The 19,585-nt window shown below is 36.8% G+C and overlaps 1 protein-coding gene across 2 annotated transcripts in view; it reads right to left on the minus strand.

Moving 5' to 3' along the window:
- Positions 1-6,248: 6,248 nt before the first annotated feature.
- Positions 6,249-19,585, minus strand: part of Adamts6 (ADAM metallopeptidase with thrombospondin type 1 motif 6) — a 280,941-nt gene continuing 267,604 nt past the window's right edge. For both annotated transcript variants that reach the window (XM_063258246.1, XM_063258247.1), the window contains 2 exons: positions 19,101-19,257; positions 6,249-9,423 (listed from right to left, as the gene is read on the minus strand). In XM_063258246.1, coding sequence (XP_063114316.1) covers positions 9,314-9,423; positions 19,101-19,257 — 267 coding nt within the window. In that variant the 3' untranslated portion in view covers positions 6,249-9,313. The remainder of the gene's footprint in view (positions 9,424-19,100; positions 19,258-19,585) is intronic.

A 19,585-nucleotide genomic window follows, 5' to 3' on the forward strand; every position in this document is an offset into this window, starting at 1 on the left:
AAAAATGAGTTGTTTTAGACCTCACTTTACAGAGGAAGTTTTATTGAGCAAAGTCATGAGGTGGGTACAATGTAGGACAGAACTGTGATCAACCAATAAGATTATAAGTTTAGCTGCTTAGGTAATATTGATCCAGTGGGGATGCAGGTCATTAGCAAGTGTAGATGGAAAAAATAAGGACTTTTTTAAGGAAGAGATGAATTAGGAGGTGACTAATACTAATTTATCTCTCAGGGAGGCATGTAAACCCAGTCATTTTGTCTTTATCTTGAGGCCTGGTCTCCAACAGATGTGCCTCCAACCACAGTTGTAATGTGTTTTCAACCTCTGAATTGATTCTCTGAGGAACTAGCCCTCTCTGACTGCCTATAATATTTTTACCTAGCTTAGCTGTCTATACTATTGTCGGGCCTTTTTTCCTAAGCAATTGTCACTAACTGAGTTATGGTTGCTAGAAAAGAGCAATCTGGCTAGAATATTCTGGAGAGAATTTAAACATTTAAAGTGAAATTGTCTTCTTTATACAGACTGACAATTCCAGTAGTGTGTACAATCATAGCCTGCATTGCGAACTTTGGGAGAGAATTCCTGGGCCACCCACAAAGCCTTTATAAAGTGCAAAGAGAGAGACAGACAGACAGAGAAATTTAAAATGATTTGGCTCTTACAAGAGGAATAAGATATTAAAATTGTGGATATTAAGCTAAATTATTGCAAAATATTGGGAAATAATGTCTCTATCTATCCATCTATCTATCTATTTATATTATTAAAAAGCCCATAACGGAAATTCAAACTTCCCTGTTAGAAGTGTAAGAGAGTACTTATCCTCTTTAAAAGATTTACTCTTGGAATTCCTTTCATTAATGGCATTCTCCCCATAAGGTTAAGTATTTGTTTACATATCATTAACAGCTTCCTGAAAAACTCTCTGGGGGAAATTAAACCAAGGCAGGAGATACTCACTGTTAGAGAATTTCTTTGTATACTCTGCCCATTTACGGTCAGTCAGCTGAAAGCTTATTCTGGAATTAATATGTAGGTAAAGGAGACATCATTTAAGCTACCAAAATTCAACACACACACGGTTGTGTGCATTGAGGTAGATCTAAATGACACCATCACCCTGACTTGGTGTTGAACAACTGAGCTCTGAATCTTGCCCTCTGGAAGGAGAATGTTTCCTCTTGAGAGTTGGAGAATGGAGTTGAAATTAGCTGTTTGTTAAATGACCAGGTCTGGGGAATTGATTTGACTTTCCAGGCTGGTCAGAGACCTTTCTTCACACCCATGAATAACATAATGTGTAGGTGGTTTAGGTTCCTACTGTTAGAATTGCAAATAGCAAACTATGTAGGAAAATGTTGCATTATATGCATTTTCTGTCCAATTTTGAAACAATATCATTTTTAGACTAAAACATGGGCATTTTTGTATTCAAATGAGTTAAATCCTTCAAAGTAGTCATTCAAAGCATACTGAAACTTTTTTTGGCATTAATCTGTGCAACCCATAAGCTATTTGCGGACTGAAGTTATTGTATGCAATTACTCAATGAGATTTGGTTTTCAGTAAATGGCTTCTTCAAAACACAAATCTATTCTAGTTTGAGAGATAGTCTAGAGAAGCAATTTTAAAATTGTTAGAATGAGTACAGAGTGATCTCTTGGCTTCCATGGAAGGGCACAACATTCAATTGTAGTTAAATTCTAACATGTTGATTTTAAAAGCCAGAGTTGGGGAATAGTTTGTATAAGTAATTTCTGCAATACAGATTAAATGTGGGATCAGGACAGTGGGTCCCACCACTTCCCTCCTGTGGGAGCTTCCTGCATTCAAGGACTTGGATGCCAAGCACATCAGGTAATGACATCTTGCTGGCCCAAATGCACTCCAAATGTACTGGGTTATTATCTTCTTTCATAATTTCAAAATATGGTTTCTCTTTTTACCTACAAAATACAACATCGAATTTCTCAACTTTGCTTTTTCCTCTCCTAAAGTTTAAATTTGTAAAGCAAATTATTTGTGGCCATAAGTTTGGTTGTGATACTTTTTTTTTTTTTGCTATTGATTTTCACTTGGATCACATTATAATTTAGCCACTTTTGTGGGTGGTTTTTTCCCACCCACGAAATGTTTTTGTATGTTGTTATTATCTGTGTACCTAAGGTGATCTCTAAGACAACACATTTTTAAAGTTGGATACCATTCTCTTCGCCTTCATAATAATTATACATACATAGCACCAGAAAATGATTTTTATTCTAAATATATCAGAGATGACACAGGAACTCATGTATTCACTGACATCAAATTAACTTGAACAAATTTAAAAAAGTACTAAAATTGATATTGAGGGAAAAAAAGAGCACAAAATAGATTTATGAGTGTATTTAATACACTGGGTGTATTTAAGCTTGGCTTTTTTTCTCCTGAATCCCCCTGAGTAACCTGGCTCAGGCAAAAGTTAAAGCAGAAGGCTAGAGGCGTGTATCTTGCCAGGCTGAGTCAGGCCAATGCATCTGCTGGCTGGGCACTAGCATGGGCGGACACCTGTGGCTCCCAAAACAGCTGTTTGGTGGAGGGCCAACGAAAGCCCCATTGTGGGGTGGAGGCAGGAGGCCAGTTAGGCAGCTAATACATTCTGGCATGGGCTGAAAGAACACCTGGTTCCACTCTGGACCTACCACAGAAGGTCAAAGAATGTGCTTTCTGGCGGCAACCTGATGGCCCCAGTTTTCAAGTCCCAGTGGTCCTGTTCTGACTGAAAAGAGAGAAACCCACCTTTCTTCCTCAGACTTACTCAGAAGCCAACCTGGGAATCATCCTATTCCAACTGCTGAAATAAGCCACTAGGCAATTTGGTGTGTGTGTGTGGAAATGGTATGGAGGTTGTAAGGCAGAGGTGGGCTCTAAGATTCACAATGAGGCAGTTCAGGACCCTAAGTTCTAAGAGTTTGGCTGCTGACTGGCATCACAGACAACTTTCATCCTAGACTGGCTCTGACCTTCCCTTCCTTCTCTTCCCACAAACTTTAATGCCATGCTTAAAGTTCATTTTGGGTCTTCCCTTGTAATTTTGTCATCAGACCCTGGAATTTCCGTACCAAATACCATTACCTCCCAAAACAGGAGCCCAGAGTGTACCCTTCCCTTACCCTAGAGGCCTCACATCCATTTATTTTTTTTTCCCCAAGAAGAAGGATCCCATTTCTTATGGCTTGATGAGTTAGTTTTTCTCTGACAGAGGAGCAGTCTTCCCAAATTTATGGCTTATCTCTAGATGTTCTCGAAAAGTTCCAGTGCATATAGGTAGGGCTTTCAGCAGTGGCTGGATAGAGGATGTGTGATACTGAATCAGTTCACTGATCGGTTTAGCATAGTTCTGGGTGTGGGTGTTGGAATTACTTAAAACAGAGATCTACCCTGGATGTGGGTGGCACCAACCAATAGGCTTGTAGCCTGCATGAAATGAAAAGGGATAAAAGGAATTCTTGCTGCTTCCTACCTGCCATACCATGAACTGTTTCTCCTCTGCCATGCTACCCTGCCTTGGTACATGTAGGCTATGGACTGAAACCTCTGCAAACTGTGAGCTAAGATAAACCTTTCACCCTTTAACTTTTCTGTGTCCAGTATTCTGTCCCTGCAATGACAGAGTAATTAAGATATCAACTTCTTGACCCAACTGCAGACCAGGCAGCTCTCCCTATATATGCTAAAAAAAGGTGACCCTCCTCTCACTGGTTCTGTGACCCTTGACAACTGACTAAATCACTCTGAACCTCAGTTTTGACATTCATAAGTGGGAATTGATAATAATATTAGTTTTGTTGCAACCCATTTAATGAGAACATATGTGAAGCACCTAGTACAGGGTCCACATGCTACAGGTACATAGCCAACAGTTTATATGAAGGAATAACCATGGCTGAGGTTACTCTCCAGACACAGAGGCTCACAACTGGCTTGAAGGACTTTTGGACTGGAATTCCTGCAGCAAGAGACCCTGTCTCAACTATTGCTCTGCCAGCAGGAATTTCACAGTAAGTACAGCACAGTGAAACCATAAGGTAACCTGCTATCCACAACTGCCCTGACTAGTGGAATAGATCAGGCTCCTCCCAGATTCACATAGTGTTACCTGAGGGAGGCATACTCACTTGTGTAAGGTCCAGAGTTGGTAGAATTCATGTCCCCTTGCTGTGAAACCACTCCTGTCAGTTTGTCTAAATCCAAGAAGTCTTGATTGATTTTCATAAGTTTAAAGTTTCTGAAATGAAATTTGACTAGTCAGGTGTAATATTCTGTGCCCTGAGGTGAATGAGACTCATTTGGGCTCACTTACCTGGATCTAGGGACAATAGATAGTACTGGGCCCTTGTGTAATCACTGTTATTCTGTAAAAACAAGTCTCCTCTTGGAAATTAGCTTCATTACCTATGCAGTTCCAGGCTTTCAGAGAGCTTTAGAGAGCCATCAGTCAAAAGACAACAGGCACAATGCTGGTTTCTCCAAGTGGAACTGATTCTTAAACCACAGTTCCATTTCTGGCCTCAGAAACTGTATGAATGAAATAAGGGGCAAGAATGCTAAAAATAACCTTTTGAAAAAAAAAAAGTGAAGGGAAGAAAAGATCACTTTCCTTATAAACTTGAAGTTTGAGGTGGAAAACCATTGTAATTAGCTGTTCTTTTCTAAAAAACACAGTTATTTATTCTACATGTTCATATATTAATGAGACAGAATTCCAAACATGGTTTATCCATTCCTTTTTTATCCAGTGACTGATCTTTTATCATTCCTGTGATCACTTATTTAGAATTTTCCAATTCTCCTGCGCTAAGATTTATCTCTGTGAATTACATTTTTCCCTTCTTTTAAAAGTAACAACTCTTTCTGCATCCACATATTTTTGTTATCAAGGTCCATACCTTTCCCCCTAACTTACTTGGAAATACACCTGGCCTTTTGGAGCAAAAGGGTTTAAGAAAAAGGCTATTGCTTCCTGAGGAATAACAGAATTTTCACTGAGAGCAGATTGTTCTTGGAGTCAGTACCTTAAGCAGTAGTATTCTTTAGATATTTCAAAGGGAAAACATTTATTTAATTATTTGGAAACTTGAAAGCAATTATAGATTAAAAGACTCTAATCTCATGAATCTGAGCTAAAGCAAGCCTTATTTCTTAATATTTCTGCCTTCCCTATCCCTGGTAGATCTAATCTTTGCAAATGCAGTGAAAGGTTAAAATGGGTAACACTCATGATTTTTTCATTCATCATATTTCAGTCAATTTTGATTCTAGGATGACTAGGGGACTGGATAGTCCCTCCCACGACTACAGAATCACTTCACTTGACCCAACCTGATTTATTAAGGAGAGAGAGAGAAAGGGAGAGAGAGAGAGAGAGAGAGGGACACAGAGAGAGAGAGAGAGAGAGAGAGAGAGAAGAAATAAGGCATATGGGTGGACTCAGACTAGTGCCATCATGCTTGAATATTCTACATTTTCCTGTGTAACTAACTGATAAAGTTGTCATTATGAAAGTACTCAAATAGCTAAGCATGCAGGATGGTCCCTTCACACTGGAAGGTTATTCTGATTTACCTTTATATATTATAGTGTTATTCAGCTCAGCCAAGCCTGGGTCACTCTTCTTCAGGCTAATAGGAAATGTCAGAAGGTAGAAAAGTGTTTCTATTTACTACATTGAATCTGCTGAGAAAAATTCTTGGAATCATCATTTGGCACTTTTTCTAATTACAAGCTATAATTGTAATACTAAAAAAATTTACACAAATGACCAAAGAAAGGCCAAAAGTTTTCCATGTACCCATTGACTGCAGGTATGTGGTAGTAGTCAGACTGGATGTTCTTTCTAGCCTCAGAATAAGTGACTGATAGGCTGGCTGTTCTGATGTAGCCCCACAAGAAACCCTGAGGACCCTGCATTTATTTATTTTTTATTTTGGTACCAGGGATTGAACTCATGACCTTGCACTTGCCAGGCAGGCTCTTATGCCTGCTGAGCTAAATCCCCAATCCCAAGGCCCCCTGCATTTAGATAGACTAAAATATGATTGGTTCAATCCCTGAGAAGGTTGGTAAAGATTCCAAATCATCTCAATTCTGGATACTGTATGGATAATTTAGATAATTCAAGAGTGCTGTCTCAATGGATAAATGCCTTCTACTGCAAGTTTAACACAAGCTTTTCAGTGAACACACAACTTCCATCTGAATCATTTTTACAAGCTGAATTTTTATTTTTACTAAATCATGTTAAAAAAAAAAATCTGTGCCTGGTGTGGAATTTCACTCCATCAAGTGTTACAATTACTTTCATTTTCATCACAAGTGGGAGAATGAAAGGAGGACAAGTGTTAGGAAACATGGCAATAAATTAGAATATAATTTACAAAAGCAAAAACAGTAACAGTGTACCACATTAATACTGAGTATAAAATAATAAGCAACAACTAATCACAATAATACAAAGGTAATTTTGTTCTGCATTATTAAGGATACCTACATGACATTCACTCAAATAAAAAATGTTCCTAATGAAATGAACTGTTGGAAAGCCCTGTGTATCTTCAGGGCTTTAATCATCTGGGTACATTTACTTTTCCTTTTTTGGTAGGTATGACCTATACACCAGTGGCAGGCCCTGCTTCCAGCTGCAGGGTACCAATTTTCTTGGGGTTCCGTAAGTGTCTCTCAGCTCACTACTTTTGGAGTGCCTGCCACTGTGGCCTCAACTCCACTGACAATCCTCTCGTCACTTAGGAACAGAGCTTCATGTAGCCACATGGGTGGCTACAGAGGAACAGCAGTATTGTAATGGACTGTGGAGTATAGTTTTTTTTAAAACCTTCTGAGGTTTAAATTCAGGGTCTACCTGAAAATTTTTAATCCTGTTACATTCTGTGCTTCTTTTCTTCCTGAAAGGTGATGTGATGCTTTCCTGGAAGCAAGCTGCCCTTGATGTCGCTGCACGTCTCAGAGGTAAGCCTCTTCTAGCACCAGTTGAGGTACTGCAGTGCCCAGGGGTATGGCCATTGCAATGTTATTTTTCATGTGAGGTAAAATAGAGCCTTTAGTCAGTAATGTAAGAAATCATTATAAAATAAAAACATGAGTTGATATTTGTACCGGTGAAAGATACAGATAGTAAATCTATGCCCAAACTGGCACAGACACTACCCAGTTTTTGTTTCACCAGGGCACAGGAGCACCAAGTTAACTTTTTTGAAAAGGACCAAAGGAATTCAGTGCCAGGGCCACGCTGATCACGGACCTTTTTCTCTTCAGTGAAAAAAAAAAAAAAAAAAAAAACCACCAAGGTGGCTCTTGGACTTCTAAGGGCAGAATAGGTGGGGCCTTGGCAATATCTCTTTTGTCATCAATAGTTCTCTTTGGAGAGCTCAGGGATGAGAAGTGTGGCATTGAGACAGAAGAATGTAATGAGATAAGGAAATGAGATAAGGATGGTCATGATTGGGTGTCAGGAAACCCTGAGCCCACTCTCCATAGCAAACTCAGAAGTTTAGGTCCTCAATTCCTTTCAGGAAAAAAAAAAAAGTCAACCTAAGATTATGGTATTTGTGACATATAGATGTGCAGTTTCAGAGCCCAGTGATGGATATAAGTGAAATGTGCCTTTTTACTGCAAGTATTATCTTTATAAAATGGCCATTTACTTTAGAGTTTTAGATTCTGGTGTATGCATGGTGTACATACAGGTATGATACAGTAGGAGTGTTGGACACAAAGCGTATTCATTGAGAATCTGCTATAAACTACAAGTGTTCAAGTAAAAAATATTAATATTAACAAGTACCCTTTTTAAAAAAACTAAGCTGTTGAGTCTTCTGATGAAAGAGTGTGAAACCTGAAGATAGGGAAGATATGAGCTAGTCATTTTAATTTGGGTGGATGCGATTCTGGAATTTGACTTGTCTCAAATATGGTTTCACATTTAATCAGCATTTAGAATAGCCATAAAAATACAAAATAGTTGGTTGACTATTAAAATTATGCTTCATGATTTCATGATGTTTCTTCTTTGGTTATTATCTTTTGCTTACTTTAAAACTCATAGAAATAGCACATTTATGTGCAAGCACACTCATCTATCTACATATTCAAAAGCATCCGCGTGCACACATACACACATACACACCCATACTTGCTCTCATATAAATAAGTGCCCTTCTACTGTATTAAAGAAGGGGCATCTGGAACCCATTGTAATTGTCAGCAAATTGCAAAAGGGTCTGCCTTGTTCCCGAGCCAGTCTATCTCTTGCATCACATCATCTCAGTAAGCTCAACATGCGTGCAATGTTCTAACAGGGCAAAAGCTGTCCTGTGGCTGGCGAGGATGTAAAACACAATTGAGTTGGTGTAACTCAAATAAGGAGAAGACATTCTGTGTAATAGCAAAGAGCCTGATACTTTAGTTTTTACCATATCCCAGGTCTGGGCTTCTGCATGAAATTGAAATGTTTTTCTCTTAAAGTTTTAATGGAAATCTCAGCTTCCCTTGCAAAATGGCAAGTTGGCCACAGTCTTTTAGCACTGAATTTATAGACTTGCACAGCTGCAGTAACTGATGCACTGCTTTAAACTAAGTCCCTCATTCTTCAATGCAATATAGTTTTATATACGGCTCACAGCAGTGTTCAGAACAGGGGGGTTAATACTAAGGCAATTAAGTGAAATGAAGAAAAATAATACAAACTTTCATTACTTTTGATTTATAATTGCTCTTAAATTACAGTTGAAAGCCCATTTTATAACTTAAATCGTGGTGCTGTTTAGTGAGATAAAGTATAGTAAATATTTTTAAGTTATGACTTAAGAATTCTGAATCTTCTTCACTTCTATAGTTTGACCAAGTCATAACAGCTACATCTTTAAACAGTTTTAAATACAAATGGATTCAGTGTCATTGCTAAGTCCATAATAAAAATTATCTTAATGGTCCAAGGAGGTAAATAGGCTATTGGATTTACTCGAAAGAACACAAACATTCCACAGTAAGCAAGTCTCCCTGTGTTGTTTGGATCTCTCCAATCTGGCATTCCCTCCTAATACTGTGTCCAGCACTTTGGATCAATAAATCCCACTTCACAGAAGTTAAAATAATTTTGAAATCCTGTCAGCGAGGGCTGACCAGTGGTTACATTTTCCACAGGGTAATGCTTTTACAAGGACATCTGTCCTCTTCTTCTGGGTGGCTCTCTTTGATGGACGCATTTCCACGGTGAAATGACAAGGCTCTCTCTCTGGCTTTCCATGGGTCAGTGTCCTTGGCAGGTCTTACAACACATCTGTCTAAAGTATGCTCTACTGCAGAACTTGAACTTCAGCACCAGTGGGCAATAAGCCACTTTGTTCACATCTTTGCACTCTAATGAATGGGAGGAGAAAATGGAAAACAATTAAAGACACATAAACAAGTATGTAAACAAGCTGATGCACCTGGATGGTTAGCAAGGACCCCTTTTGGGCCAATCTACTTTGGCTTTTACATCCTGTGGTTTTTGTTTGTGTGTTTAAGCATATTCTGTCTGGTACAGCCTACCAGAAATATTCTTTTGATATATTTTAACACAAAAATTAAAAAAAAATGTTTGCAAGGCTTTTCTTCCAGACTTTTATAAGTATGGTGCATGCCCACTGTGTCTTGAAAGAATTACCATTTGTTGGGATAAGTGATCGCTTTAGACAGCTTGGAAACATGAGTCATTTTTCTTACAGTGCTTTTATTGCTTCTTTCTCAAGGTTATTTTATTCAACAATGCAAGGTTATCCAAAATCAAGCATGAGTTGCATTGTTTGATACTAAAGTACACAAATTCTCAGGAGAATCTGTATCTGTCAGATGTCAGGATGGGCCTGGGTGAACACAAAGGATTGCTGACAGTGGCCTAGATTCAGCAGCTGCACTAGACAAAGAGGAAAGCTTCAAGGGGTTGGCCTCAAATGGCAGCCACAGTCTGTGGGTTATGGAAACATGTAGAAATGCCTTTTTTTTTTTTAAAGTTTGGAAGTGAGACATGGCCTCCTTTTTTCCTATGTGTATTTTCTCTCCAGTGCTAGAATTGCCACAGTTATAGCACTACAGTTCTTGCAGAAAAAGGTGAATAAATGATTTCTTCTCCATCTCCTTTTAGGGGTCAGGTGCTGAGGTGGGACACCACAGGATACTGGTGGTGGAGAGGTAGACAGAGGTTTGCAGGTTCTGATTTTTAGCAGCCCTCCACATCCATTCCACCAGGGCAGTCTCACTGTTAGCAGTGATATTCTTCTCCAGGATTTCAGCCACTTTTATCTTGGAACTTTAAAATATTGTGTCAACCTAGTAATTCAATTTTCATATGTCTTTTGGAACTAAGGTTCTACCCTCATTTTTTCAGGTGGCTATACTGAAATATACTGAGTAAACTGTCTGAGGCAATTAGGACTCAGGCAGGTTACCAGGTAAAATTCAGTGTGACAGAACAGTTTTCGTTGGCTTCTCAGTTGTTTGCTTGTTTTTCTGGCTCCAGAAACCCACTAAACTTCTGAGCTATCTACAACCTAGTTTAAGAGCAACATGATAAACATGGAAAATTAATGCAAAGAAATGAGAAAGTTTCTAGTTCTTATTGTCAAAAAGTATAGTAACAATCTGACTGATCTCATTTTTAAGGTTCCTTCAGTGAAAATCTTCAAATTTGAAGCTGGAACCCTCAAAATCTCTAAAGACATAAGCTCTAGACAGGTGTGGTGGTGCAAACCTGTAATCCTAGCACTTGGGAGGCTATCATAGGAGGATCACCATGAGTTAGAGGCTAGCCTGAGCTACATAGTAAGTTCAAGACCAGAAAGACCGTGTCACAAAAAACAACCCACCAAACAAAACAATATTAGCTCTGCCACCATCAAACTTCTTCTCAAGATCTAATTTACAGAGGGAATAAAATTTAAAAATTTGAACAAAGTTTTCATACTATATTTTTAATAAATTTAATTTTTATCTGAAAGAAGGCAGGAGGAACAAAAAAACCTTTAAAAATTATACTTGAAAAATAAATCAGATGACATTTAGATTTCTACAAATTTTAAACTGGAGGTCAGGAATTGGTTCTTTGCCTCTCTAAATAGTCATAATCAGTAAAAGCAACCAAGAAAGTTTTGATTCGAATGCTTTTGTGGAAAAAATCTGTTACTATCCTGTTGCCAAGAAAAATATCCTGTACAGGTAAAACAACTACTAAAGTAATAAGAAAATGACACAATGACACTAATGACACAATGTCACCCACTTAACAGGACAGCCTCTTTCATACTCTGAAATGAGACATGGCATGACTACTTAAAATACAAAGTAATCTTTAGCTTTGACTTTCTTTGCCAAAATATAAAAAAATGATTTAGTTCATAAACAGAGAAGAATTGGTTATAATACAATTGTACAAGGATATAAAATTGGAAGCCAGACTGCACTAATAAAATCCTAGTTTTATTCTTTACTGACTTTATGACTGAATAAATCATGTAACCTCTCCATGCCTAAGTTTTTTCACCTGTACATTAGAATAATTAAGAGTATCCACTCTAACATGTAACATGAGTAACTATATGAGCATTCTTATGTACTAGAACTAGAGTAGTGCCTGGTACACAGAAAGTGCTGGGTAAGTGTAAGATATTGAAATGATGTTAGTGTCTTTTACTTACAAAAGAAGCAAGGAGTTATTCTCTAAACTTTTTAATAAGGATGCAATATTTGGAATACTACCAAGAAAATACTGTGCCAAAGATAGTAGACAGTTTGAAAAATGCTGCTCTGGAGACAAAAAAAAAAAAAAAAGCTTAAGACAGTTTGAAGGTAAAACAAAAATGAATATTTTCAGAGTCATAACTTTATTGCAAGACTCCTTACCCATTTTTGGAAGAGTTCATGGAAAATGAAAATTCTGAGTTGATCAAAATATGAACAAATTCACAGATTTTTTTCTGTTAGGTTTTAGACTCTGGGATCTGATTAAATAATACATTAACAAATAGAATATTTATAAATTGCTTCTCTCTCCATTTAATCCATTCACCCATCTTCTATGAATATAAGCAGTGGGGAATTTGTTCCTTCGTCACATACTGGAAATAAAACCTTCCTCTTTGTGCAAAGGGCACTGCTACAGCCCTCTGGCTGGGAGCATTATTGTATCTATCCAGACTCAGGGTGGGCTCAGGGCTGGCCCAGACTGTCCTTAACTTGCTAACAGCCTTGTTAAGTTAGTTACCAACTAATTCATTTCGAAGCAGGAAGTCATTTGGGTCCTGGGATCAAAATTTGGGGAGGTAGAGGTTCACGAGGAGCACTTCTTAAATTGCCCTTGGCAGCAGCACACCATGGTAGCTAACAGCCAGGAAGTCTGTAGTCAGGCAGGTGTGGGATGCATTTTTGGCTCTACCTCTATAACTTTTGCCCTTTGCCAATTTATCTCAGATCCTTCATCTCTAAATTGAAGACCATGATAAGGCCTGCTCTTTGGCTTCTTGACATACTGCATAAACTGTAAAGCACATACCATGGCACCTGGCTTAGAGTAAGTATTCAGTGTGTCTTCTCATTATTGACAACAAAACATCTGCTTCTGAAAACAACCATATATTGTTTCTCTGAGATCCCTCTGATAATGAATATAGGCTCTCAGGAAGGGTTATATATTTGCGCAGAAGCAAATGAATTGGAAGCTGTTAAACAGAGTGCAGGAAGTAGAGGTGAGGAAAAATCTGGGGAAGATCTAGAGCCTGACAAGACTCAGAGAATAGGCCCTGATGAGACACATATTAATATGAAGGTGCTTAGGCTGTATGAGGATGTTTTGCCTTAATGGAATGTGAGGACTCCAGAAAAAGAGGGTTGTATGGATACCTTTTGTGTTTTGCTTTTTAAGAACTGTCTTGACTAGAAGAATTGATTCATTACAGTCTTGGGATTGAAAAATCTACTCACCAAAAATCAACTGTGACTGGTCTTTTATTCTCTCTGCCTTTTAAGTCCATAAGAGCTCAATTTGATAGCAATGGCATTAAACATTGCAATTTATCAAATATGTCCTTTGTGTCAGGCTCAACCTTAGGTGGTTTTATGTATTTTTTATATTTAATCACTTTAAGCATATGTCCACTTTACATAGATGGAAAAACTTGAACTCAAAAATGGTTATGAAATTCATACTTGGTCATACAGCTACTTGTTGGTTTAAGAATTTGGATCAGACTGAGGTTTGTCTGACTGCAGACAAACTCTCTGATTTTGGTAGCATTCTTGGCTGACACCACTACTAAAGCAATCTTTAGGGCATAGTAGTCAGGTCTTTGTTTTTTTTTTTTTTTTTTTGAGAGTTTGTTTTCTCTCCATAGGGAAATGGGCAATGTGTTTTCATAAAAGGACCATCTTAGGTCATGGACATTTAGAGTAGCCTGAGTTACATCTTTTTAATTTTCTTCCCTATATCTTCCTGTCCAAATTTTGTAAAATTACATGAGTGAGAAGGAATTTTAGATATACCAAGAAGTTTTAAACCCCATTATTATAGAAAGCTAAATGCAATTCCCAAAATGTAGTTACCTGTTTTAAATTATATTGATACAGTCACCTTACTGCCACTTTTATCTTAGTGAGGACTGACTGGTTGTATTGTTGGATTAACTCATTGACAATGCTGATGCAGTTGAGAGGCCAGAATTACAAAATTTATCCTGTCACTGGCTGGCCTCATCCTCAAAATCCATTAAGATTATAAAATAGTCTTCTGTTTTTCTCTTTTGAGCCAATGCACAATAGAATGTACTTTTTGATTAAAAATTCTGAAAATGTGGTATGTAAGTTAAATATTTTCCTATCAAAATCACATAATAACAGAAATGTCCTGTTTTAATTTTTAAATGATCTTCAGTTGGCATTGACTTCTAGATAATATTGAGAATATATTAACATCAAAAAAATCTATACTCAAGTAATAAGTAATCTAAAATAATACCAGAAGATCTACTAAAAGAAAATTTTAAAGAAGTTTTTTTTTTTTTTTTTTGGAAATAGTCTCTGTAATTGTAGTACGAAGTTTTGGTCTTTACTATCATATTTTTTTTCAGGCAATTGCACTGAAATCTCCCTAGGCTCTGTGCATATTATGTGCTCTCTCTACAACTCAGCTCTGCTCCTTTTCCCTCTTGCTTTTTTTTTTTTTTTTTTTTGGTCTTTTTCTTTTTTATCGGTACCAGGGATCGAACTTGCGACTGCCTGCTTGCAAGGCAGGTGCTTATGCCGCTGAGCTAAATCCCCAGCCCCTCCCTCTTGCTTTTTAAACAGTCAATGTGACCCAGTGAGGCATAGGTTTTAAGATGAAAGTGTCTGACTTTCTCTTCTACTGTTGTCATATACTAGCTAACATTTATCCTGGGAATGATAAAACTTTTCTTTTTCCTTATCAAGATATTGGAAAGTAAAGAGTTCCACATTATATAGTTTTTATTTTTATTTTGGATCTAACTAGTCTCTCCCTTTTTAAAAACTTCACTCCATCCCTAAAAAAACTCACATTTCACCCAGGTACATAGGCTTCTGGTAGGAATGATGATTTCTGAGTCTTTCCCCAAGTCCTTTACATTACTCTTTCAAAATACTGACCCTAAAAGACACGTTTTCAAAATATACTGAATAGAGGCTTATGAATTTCTGATGCAATTTAATTCAGACTTACTGTGACTTCAAAGGCTTGATTTGGTTCCAAAAATATAAGACCCACTTAAAATGTAGTTTTTAATGTTTACTTCAACCAAATGTTGCAAAGTTTGCCTATACAATTCATTGGAATAAGTTGAGATACTCAGGGACAGATCCTTCCATAACCGTAACCATATGGATCCTTCTATATCCTTCTCTATAGCACACATACCCGCTGTGTTTTTAGGCTTTTTGTAAGACACAAAATACAGTAAGTGGGGTTATAAGTTAAACACCTAAATGTGTCTTTTGGATTAAAAAAAGTGCAAACAGTTGTGCTTCTGACAGCCCATGGAAAAGGAGAATCTGGCGAGAAATGTGAAAGCTAAGTATGTACACGTATGGTGAGTTTGGTCAGGGGATGTTTAATTAGTGTGTTTTTGATAATATTGTACTTGAGCCCTTACCATTTTACATGTTTAAGCTAGGGAAGGATGGAATCTTATTCACTACAATGGGAACAAATTTTTATCCTTGAAACAAGGTGATTATCAACTATCAAATTTTATTCTGATTTATCTCACAATGGACGAAATCGTCCCTTTCTCTCTTTGCTTTCTCAGTTTTTCTCCAGTCTTATTCTCTGTTATGCCACTCACCTTCAATCTCAAGGTGGTCTGATCCTAATCCAAATCCAGGTTCCCTCCAAACCAGACAGCCAGGAATGTGAGTCTGAATAAGTTGATTATGAGCTCTTTGAAATGGCCGAGAAAAAAAAAACTTGCCTTCACCCCCTTGAAATCAAAGTCTTCAAATTACCTTTATTATTCTTTCCACTGATTTTGATACATCAGATTCCACACTAAGACCTGAGTTTATTAGCTGCTTTGTTCAAGCAATATTGGTATGAGATTTTGGAGGTGCCTAAGTTTTCCTTGAGGAGGGAGATTGAAATGAACCAAAGCCATCATTAGGCATCCCAGGCTGGTAAACTCATATACACTAACCACACCTTTCCTCAGTTGGTTACCAGTTTATGGCACGCTATGAATGACTATCTGGCAGACTAAATAATAGATGACAGAGTGCCTTGTGGTATCAAGAAGTTGAAAAGACTTACCATATAAAATATAAGGAAAATTGAAACTGCATGAATAATGACTGAAATGACATTTTGGACAAGATTTCAGGTGGGCTTGACTATGCTAGCCCTAGTTGCTACATGTACTTTAAAAAATTATTCTTAGTATTTGAAACGCATTTATATACAGTGTGTCAATAATCCACTTTTAGCACCAATGTAGTGTTACCCTTATCAGGGGCAGTTTCTCAAGATCACATCTATAATTTGTTAATCTTTCATTGAGGTCTTTCCGAAGAAAATAACAAACAGATATTGAACATAGTGAATTACATCTTCCTTCTTCCATTTCTTATTTCCCTCTCACTATTTTAATTTGTTTCGTTTTGTTTTGTTTTTTGAGACAGGGTCTCGCTGTACATTCTGAGCTGACCTTGAGTTTACTATGTAGTTCAGGTTGGCCTCGAACTCATGCCTCAGCCTCCCAAATGCTGGGATTATAGGTATATGCCACTTCACTTGGCATGATCTGAATTTGCTGATGCTCTACTTTGGAACCTTTTTTTTTATTACTATCCCTGGATATTTTAACTTCACGTTTCTTCATTCTCTCTCCATTTTTATTTTTTTAACTTACTCAAATTTCACTATGACTGCACACATTTTCCCTACATCCTAATGCTTCCCTGGTAAACCATGAACCTTTCAGTGCCCTGCTCAATTCTTTGTGATGGTGCTCTTGCTGGCATGTTTTGTATATTTTCTCATGGTAGCTTCTTGCTACCTCTGTTAAAATATTGTTCATGTTGCAAAAATTATTTGTTATCATATTGCCACCTCTACTAAATGGTGCTCCTTTTGAAGACAGGGACATTGTTGTATTCCTTACATGGTTTCAGGGCCTGACACACAATAAGTATGTTTGCTAAGTGAATCAATGATTGGATGGATGGAGCACATTATTTAAAAGCCATTGCCTCAAGGGATGGATGTATTGGTGATAAAACAAGTTTAATAAACAGTTAATGGTAGAATTTAGATAATAGCTATTCACTGCAAAATTGCCAGTTTTGCTATATATTTGGAACTTTTTTCTTAACAAAATATTTAGAGTGTGTTGTATCAATTACCTAAATGTTGTTAACTAAAACACTGCTTAAAATGTTTTATCTTTGGCTCATTTCATCCATAGAGACTTATCAAAACATTGTATCTAAGATCTCAAGATAGCTTCCATAACCCTACCAGTTTAGTTACAGCTAAACTGGCCATGCAGTAGAATTCTACTGACAGTCAAAGGATCCCAATTTGCTGGGAAAATAGGGGTCTTCTTCTGTTCTCTTTCATTAACCAGAAACTGCTTTTTCCTCAACTACTAGACTGTTCATTATTAAGATGCATTTCCTTCTCTTTCTGATATGATTCCTCACAAGCCTTATCAGACCATTCTTACATTATTTTTATCCAAGAATTTTTTCTCTTTTGAGGTCAGTGTTATTTTTCCAATCTATTTCTCTATGAATAATGGCTTTTGATATGTTGAGTTTCTCCAGCTATTCATTATGACTGACTCACAGGCTCAATTTGCCTCAATCCAAAAGATTAAATCACTGGCTCTTCATTTGAGCTTTCTGTAGCATTTGTGTAAAAGGTTTCACTTAACACTTTCTGCTTCCTTTTAAAAATTTTTAAAAATTAAACAAATTCATTTAAGTGTTTGACCTGAAACACTATGCATTTATAAATATATTTTCATTGTCCGTAAGAAATAGCAGAGGTTGGCCACAGTGTGTCATTTTTCTCATCAGTAATAACACTCAGGACATTGTTATTAAGGTTATATATTATATGCACACTTACAGTGAATAAAATTTGTTTTCTACAGTCTCATGGAGGAGAACTATCTATATTTAGATCACTTAAAAGCTATAATTTTTCCAAGAACACTATTTTTGTCTATAATGAATTTTGAGTCCTTCTCAAGATAGGAAAAGCTTATCATAGAGACAAAGAAGATTTTGCAAATTAAAGTTGTGAATTTTCAACTAACATAGTATGAAATGATACTATTTGAAAGGGTAAATTACATGATCAAAAAAGTATATTATGCTGAGGAACTTAGATAAAAACCAGAATTTTTGCAAAAATTCAAGGTCTTGCATCCTATCAAACAAGATGACTACTTTTCCTAAAACAAAATTGTAGGGAAACTTTAAGATCATGAATATAATTTTAAAAACAATTTTCAAACTTAATAGACCCCACCAAAAGGAATAGATCTCTGTTTTCAATTAAAAATTATTAACAAATTATTTGACTATACATGCATGACAGTTTTTTTTTTAAAAGCAGGGCTTTACAGTGGGATTTTTAAATATCATTTAAATTTATGACTTTAAATACTGTTTATGTATTTGGTCATGCCTGTATATTAAAAAGTAGTCCAAACTTCTTGACTATACAGTAATTGGCACAGTTCAGATAATTTCTGACATAATGTCATTCACATAGTAGCATACAAAAAATTTTGAAAGAGTGATTAGTTGAATAAAATACTTTCATTTAAATAAAAGATAAAATACAGGATGTTGGCATCTGCTATTTGCAAAGGAATTTCCAAGAGTACAAGAAAAACAAGAAAATTTCAGGACAAATTCCTGCGTCCTCCTTTATAAACAGTTATATAATTACCTTTTCACTTTTCTAAATGACACAATTGTCATTTTTAAAGCACAGTTGTTTAAATTAATGATTTCATAATATATACAACAAATATGAATTGAGTCTTCATGATGGTAAGAGACTCATCATATTCAAAAAGAAACAAAAGTTTTCACTCTATAAGAATGCTCATCAGAAATCACTTGTGGGGGGCTGGGGATTTAGCTCAGTGGCATAAGTGCCTGCCTTGCAAGCAGGCAGTCGTAAGTTCGATCCCCGGTACTGATAAAAGGGAAAAAGACAAAAAAAAAGAAAAAGAAAAAAAAATCACTTGTGTTCTAATATAAGTCAAACATGAAATAGTAAATGGAAATTAACCTTATAAATTATCCACTCAAATCTCATTTTATAGATAGGTAAACTTAGCCCTGGAGAGGTTAACTAAAAAGGTCATATAGTTAGAGAAACAAGCAAGAAAAAATTTAGATTTCCTGCTTATAGTCCAGTTCATAGATCTCACAAAAGTGCTACACTAACCACACCCTACCTGTGGCTCTTCAAACCATGGGTAATAGTAGAGATGAGTTCTAGGAGATCACAAGACAGCTTTCCATGGGAAACTCACCTTCGGTGTTGGAGATGGGGAAGCTATCACATTTGCTTTCACATTGCTGCATTGACAGAGGCCGGGCAGTTTCGGGACAGTCACTGGATGCCTGTCCAGTATAGGAGAGACATTGCACAGTTCTCATTTGCTGTCCAATGCCACACTGAGCAGAACACTAAATTCAAAGACACACAGAAACAAAACACTGATCTTAGCAGTTCTCAGAGGTAAAAAATACTGTGTAATATTTTAAATACCACATATGTCAACTTTGGAGGGGATATACAGGGGATTGAATCTAAGGTCTTTGCACTTTTTTTTTTTTTCTTTTTAAGACAGGGTCTTGCTATGCAGTTCAGGCTGCCCTTGAGCTCACTTTGTAGCCCAGGTTGATCTTGAACTCCCAATGATCCTCCTGCCTCAGCCTCAGCCTCAGAGTACTGGGGTTACAGGAGTGTGCCACCTGGTTTGCACTTTATTTTTGAGATAGGATTTAAATTATC

This window comes from Cavia porcellus, unplaced genomic scaffold, assembly GCF_034190915.1.
Source record: "Cavia porcellus strain 051 isolate PalLab524CR breed Dunkin Hartley unplaced genomic scaffold, mCavPor4.1 scaffold_11, whole genome shotgun sequence".
Taxonomy (NCBI): Eukaryota; Metazoa; Chordata; class Mammalia; order Rodentia; family Caviidae; genus Cavia; species Cavia porcellus.